Source organism: Mizuhopecten yessoensis, unplaced genomic scaffold (genome assembly GCF_002113885.1).
Source record: "Mizuhopecten yessoensis strain PY_sf001 unplaced genomic scaffold, ASM211388v2 scaffold10067, whole genome shotgun sequence".
In the NCBI taxonomy this organism is placed as follows: domain Eukaryota; kingdom Metazoa; phylum Mollusca; class Bivalvia; order Pectinida; family Pectinidae; genus Mizuhopecten; species Mizuhopecten yessoensis.
This window is the reverse complement of record NW_018408362.1, coordinates 178,223-184,736: the sequence shown is the minus strand read 5'-3', so window position 1 is coordinate 184,736 and position 6,514 is coordinate 178,223. Positions and strand designations below refer to the sequence as shown.

The 6,514-nt window shown below is 42.0% G+C and overlaps 1 protein-coding gene across 4 annotated transcripts in view; it reads right to left on the bottom strand.

Moving 5' to 3' along the window:
* Positions 1-406: 406 nt before the first annotated feature.
* Positions 407-6,514, bottom strand: part of LOC110459442 (SAM and SH3 domain-containing protein 1-like) — a 115,868-nt gene continuing 109,760 nt past the window's right edge. For 3 of the 4 annotated variants that reach the window (XM_021511696.1, XM_021511697.1, XM_021511699.1), the window contains exons 13-17: positions 5,879-6,076; positions 5,171-5,321; positions 2,862-3,919; positions 2,377-2,508; positions 407-2,022 (exon numbers count right to left, since the gene is read on the bottom strand). In XM_021511696.1, the coding sequence (XP_021367371.1) occupies positions 1,726-2,022; positions 2,377-2,508; positions 2,862-3,919; positions 5,171-5,321; positions 5,879-6,076 (1,836 nt within the window). In that variant the 3' untranslated portion in view covers positions 407-1,725. Of the gene's footprint in view, positions 2,023-2,376; positions 2,509-2,787; positions 3,920-5,170; positions 5,322-5,878; positions 6,077-6,514 lie in introns of those variants that run through there. The other variant, XM_021511700.1, reaches the window with a different exon arrangement.

Genomic DNA, 6,514 nt, shown 5'->3' with positions numbered 1-6,514 from the left:
ATCTCCTCTCAGTAACTCTTGGACACACACACATCATATATCCCCTCTCAGTAACACTTGGACACAGACACATTATATATCTCCCCTTAGTAACACTCGGACACACACACATTATGTATCTCCTCTCAGTAACACGCGGGGACCTAAGACACACACACACATATTATATTATAATCTCCTTTCAGTAACACACACACACACATCATATATCCCCTCTCAGTAACACTCGGGGACCTCAGACACACACACACATACCTAGCTCACCGTGGAACACACACAACCAGTCCTAGCTCACCATGTGACACACACAACCAGACGTAGCTCACCGTGTAAAACATACAACCAGACCTGGCTCACCGTGTAACACACACGACCAGATCTAGCTCACCGTGGAACACATACAACCAGACCTAGCTCACCGTGTAACACACAAGAGATAATCATTTTCCAATATGTTGATGATTTTTTTTTTACTTTGTGGAAACTGTAAATAAAATGCCATCAACTTTTCACGACAAATGTAAGAGATTATTATTTGGCAAATGCCAGAAATGCAAGGTTAACCTACCCCATTAGGCATGCAGTTTAATATCGACCTGTCATATCACAGTAGGCATGCTGGGTAGTGTGTAAAATGGGTAGTTTTTAATAAAACATACCCCAGAAATGCTAATTAAGATCATTGAATTGCAAGTGTAAATTGTAAAAGTTCTCAACTGTAAAATTTCTACGAAGTAAAAATGTATAAAGAGGCTGTAAAAGGTAGGAAGGTATTACACACAATATACATCTCCTCTCAGTAACACTCGGACACACACACATTATATATCTCCTCTCAGTAACACTCAGACACACACACATTATATATCTCCCCTTAGTAACACTCGGACACACACACATTATATATCTCCTCTCAGTAACACTCGGACACACACACATTATGTATCTCCTCTCAGTAACACTTGGACACACACACATTATATATCTCCTCTCAGTAACACTCGGACACACACACATTATATATCTCCTCTCAGTAACACTTGGACACACGCACATCATATATCTCCTCTCAGTAACACTCGGGGACCTAAGACACACACACACACACACATTATAATCTCCTCTCAGTAACACACACACACACATCATATATCTCCTCTCAGTAACACTTGGACACACACACATCATATCTCTCCTCTCAGTAACACTCGGGGACCTTAGACACACACACACACATATTATACTATAATCTCCTTTCAGTAACACACACACACACACGCACATCAAATATCTCCTCTCAATAACACTCGGGGACCTTAGACACACACACACACACATTATAATCTCCTCTCAGTAACACACACACACACACACACACATCATATATCTCCTCTCAGTAACACTCGGGGACCTTAGACACACCCACACACACACACCATACATCTCCTCTCGGTAACACTCGGGGACCTTAGAGACACATACACACATCATACATCTCCTCTCAGTAACACTCGGGACCTTAGAGGCACACACACACACACACACGCACACACGCACACATATATCAAACCAGTGGAAACATGATACACACCATTACACAACAGGTCAAGTCAGATAAACTAGTGACAAGATAACAACCATCTTAGATGATCATACCTAGATTTTAATCCCCATAAGAACACACTCTAATATTTATCCTCATATAAACACACATAAATGTTTATCCTACACCCTATCCATCACTGCTGCATCCTTGTTGCTTGTCTTTCTCAGCGTTGAAATTCGTGTGCGTACCCACTCAAGTGCATGTGAGATTCGTTTGACATGTTTTGCATGTGTACGAGTGATATCACGTATATCCTCAAAATTGAGCTGAAGTAGGTCCTCCATGGCTGACATTTTCTCCTCCAGGAACATACTGGTGTACATGGGAAGGCCGATGGAGGTGAAGAACTCGGGAATGGACGAAATCTTTATCTCGCACGCCTTAGCTGCAGAGTCGGGCAAATCACGTGACAGCACCTGTTAGGAACAGAAAGTTGATTACACAGAGTTGCCTCCCCTTACAGCTATCTTAAATGACAAGGCTTTTATGAACTATCATTATTTGGTATAATCAATGAGTATTCAAAGTAAGAACAATGTACCGACAGTTTATAAACGAGGTAGACAGAACAATGTACCGACAGTTTATAAACGAGGTAGACAGGACAATGTACCGACAGTTTATAAACAAGGTAGACAGAACAATGTACCGACACTTTATAAACGAGGTAAACAGAACAATGTACCGACAGTTTATAAACGAGGTAGACAGAACAATCAAGGGCAGAAGTGAATTTCCCAAACAGAAATTGAATGTTGATGTTCACTGACCGCTGGTCTGTGTCGACTGCACAGTTGTTGGACACGGACTTGGTCGACCACCAGAGCCACACTGACTAGGTCCTGTCTCAGCTCATCTGCATACCGCTGGACTAGGAGTGGAGGAATTCCACACTCACCTGCCTAAAACACAACACGGGACACGTATATATACTGTGTTAATCCTAAAAATATGTCGTCCTACTTGGTCATAGAAATAGGCTCATCGTTAAAATCTTTACACATGAACAAAAAAATAATCAAGCTCCTACATGATAAACTATTTCAGGTCAGTATGGTGCTATATCATCCTCAAAGCATAGCACAAACATCTTTAGCTGGGAGTGAGATACATTTAGATTTGTTACAGAATCACAATGGACTTGCTGTTAATACATCAGAACTAGGCAGTGCTGTTAACACTAATCTCACCAGTGACTGTACCTACCTTTGTAGAGTAGGGTTCTAACACTAATATCACCAGTGACTGTACCTACCTTTGTAGAGTAGGGTTCTAAGGCAAGATTTATGTTTTCTGACACAAGTTTTGATGTGATGAGATTAAGGAGAGAACGCATCACTGTTCGGTACTCTGGGGGGTCCTCTGGCTTGGTTCTTTTGACACTGGCCCTGTCTGCAGACATAGATCGCCTTGACAACTGACCTACACTACGGTACCCTCCATCATCTGGCCGGGACACACTGCGATATCCCCCACTATCTGTCTGGCGGAGATTGGCCCCCTGGGGATTACTGAGCACTAGAGAGGTGGGAGGTGTATTGTGAGTCATGTGGGGGTGCAGTGGCACCCCCTCACCATCCTGTACACCTTCAGCATTTAGGTTCAGGCTTCCTAATGGGCACATGACCTGGACCTGAACATCTCGAAAATTCCAGTCCTGTCTGGGAACACATTTACGTGGAAATGGAGGTGCACTATGTAATGGTGAACACACACTGCCCTCCTGTGACTGACTAGAAGACACAAAATCACCGTTTGTGCTGCCACTTTGGCGCATGTGGGCTTTGGGTGAGGATAGATTATTGGCTGAATTATCACAGTTGGCTCTCCCATAGGTAGGAGAAGTTTGCGTACCCGCGAAGTTACACATGATGACAGCGTCACCAGACAATCCTGAGAGGTCATTGGTGGCAGCCTTACTAGTTAGGGTTGTGTTACAATCCACGCTATTGGTAATCTCGCTGACCTCCCGATCCTCAGCAGTATACTCTTTATCACTCCTATCTAAGTCCTCAGAATTCTCTGAGCTACCCACACCAGAGTGCCCCCTTTGGGGTCGCGTTATTGCCAGGCCTGGGGCACCAGCCCGAGCTCCAGGGGAGATGTTCTCCTTGTTGGAATGTAAACAATACTGCTGCTTGAGCTCACTCGTGGTTGGGTAAGCATCCCGCTGTGCCAAATGTTCAAAGCTTGCATAGCAACCCGAGTCTTGACTTGGGGGATAGGATGTGCCATGTCGATATTCCTTGTTCATGAAGGCTACAGGGGGTCCTGCCCGCCCCTGGTGGAACTTCCAGTGCAGTGTCGGTGTGTCTGTAACAAGAATTGATAACATTTCGATATTACGAGTTTAAACAGTTCTATATTTAATTATTACATAATGATTTCTGTTAAAGTTACCTCCCTTAATATAATTCAGCATTTTTTTAAGCAGTAAATCATTACTGTTTCTGGGGGTTTTACGGACAATTATCGCTTATAAAAGCTTTACCACTGATATAAACTACAGTCAAACCCCACTTACTCCAACTCGGTATACTTAAATACCCTATATTCCTCAAACAGTTCGCTTGGGGCCGGCCGTGTTCTTATATATTTTTTGTAAATTAACCTCGGATTACTTGAACAGCCGTTGCTCGAATACTCCTGGAACTCTTATTTATCCCTGACCCCTCAAAACCTTAATATTTTATATATACTAATCGTCGAACAGGTAGACACACCCGTGTGTATACAGGTGTCAGCTGGACGTCAGATAATTAAAGGAATAATGGCAGTATCATTAAGTAATTGTACTATTACCCTGTTGTAGCTGCATTATCATTTTGTGTGCATATTTACTATTTCCAGACAATGTTTTTACATCGATGATTTGGTGGATGTGTTAATTCACTGGGTGTGTAAAACCATATTTTGGCAATATTAAGCGAAAATCATATAGCGGATTCTCGACCATGTTTAAAGATATTCAAGCTTGAATAAGCTGTGATTTTAACCAACATTATGATAACAGGGAGTGAACATTTTCTTCATTTTTAATGATTCAAGAGTTCCTCTCGTTTTGTTATTTTGTAAAATTAACGTAGCCGATTACAATACGGCGGATAAGATCAAAACAACAAGTACGTTACACATGCTGCTCTTTTTTTTTTTTTCCTTTCTTAATACCGATTACTGTAAGTTTCCATTATTCAGCTATTTTATATCTTATTAAACGTTGCTATCTTTGTGAACTTCATTTTTACTTTTATCATATACTATCCGCGATAACTGCAGTGCTCTTACTGTCTGTCATCCTACCTGATAAAAAAAATGACAATGTTGATCGAACCTCGGATTCGTCGAATACCATGTATTCCTCGAACTATTGATCTGGACTCTAGGAGTTTGACTTAGTGGGGCTTTACTGTATATAAAATAACAAAATACATCATTGTTGATATCAACTATATCTCTGATATAATATACAATTATAGCCTTTGGCTGAGGTCGATACCTGGATACAACCATAATCCTGATTTAAGTTAACGGGGATTACAGAAGTATGCTGTAGAGTTAGCTAACCTTGAGTGTTTTTGATGAGATCTGCTGTACTGAGCAGTTTGGTCCTGATCAGAGGGTCAAATATCCCCAGTAAATCAAGGTCCTCCTCATCAACATCAGCAAAACAGTCGAGCTCATCAAACCCGTTCTGGATAAACACTGCCTCCAGGCTCTGACAACAACAATAATCAAGGTGTAAAACATCTTACCAATAGTATACCCGAGTTTGTGTTTTATAACATTTCCATCATTACAAAGTAACTATTACAATCTACCTCCAGCTCTGTGATCTGGTATCTATGACAACTAACATCCACCTGACAGCCTACACTAGCCCTATGATCTGGTAACTATGACAATTTACTCTAGTTGTATGATCTGGTATCTATGACAACTAACATCCACCTGACAGCCTACACAAACCCTATGATCTGGCCATTATGACAAGTTTACTCTAGTTGTATGATCTGGTATCTATGACAACTAACATCCACTTGAGAGCCTACACTAGTCCTATGATCTGGCCATTATGACAAGTTTACTCTAGTTGTATGATCTGGTATCTATGACAACTAACATCCACCTGACAGCCTACACAAGCTTTATGATCTGGTAACTATGCCAACCTTACTCTCGTTCTATGATCTGGTATCTATTACTCTCGTTCTAAGGTCAGGTATCTATGAAAACCTACCGTAGGCATTTGATCTGGTTACTCTGACAACTAACCTCCAGCCCTATGACCTGCAGCACCTCCTGTACAGTTTTGGGTTTGTTGGGTCGCCGGTCCAGCCAGGGCTCCAGAGCAGTTTCTCCTGTGTACAGGGGCTCTATACACGATGCTCTGAACCAGCCAGTTTTTCCCTTGAGCACCCCTCTCCACAGGTCCCCCGGAGGCTTGTACAACACACGGATGACATCCCCCTTCTGTAACACATCAAATACACTCAACTGTGTTTGGTACAGTCACAAAATCAAGTCTTTTCACACTATACACTTATTATAGCAAACCCAATCCTCAGCGATACATGGAGTATCTATCTATAACAACACATCAAATTGGCAGCATTCACTTTTGAACTCTTTAACTACCATTAATGACATAGGGACATCTACAAAATCAAGGAGATAGCAAAGTAACAACATCATCACTGTGGTATTTATCTGCCATGTGAGCTCATCCCTACTGTTTGGGGTCAGGACGAAGGCACTGAGGTACTTACCTGTAGTATGAGGAAGTCCCTACTGTTTGGGGTCAGGACGAAGGCACTGAGGTACTTACCTGTAGTGTGAGCTCATCCCTACTGTTTGGGGTCAGGACAAAGGCACTGAGGTACTTACCTGTAGTGTGAGCTCATCCCTACT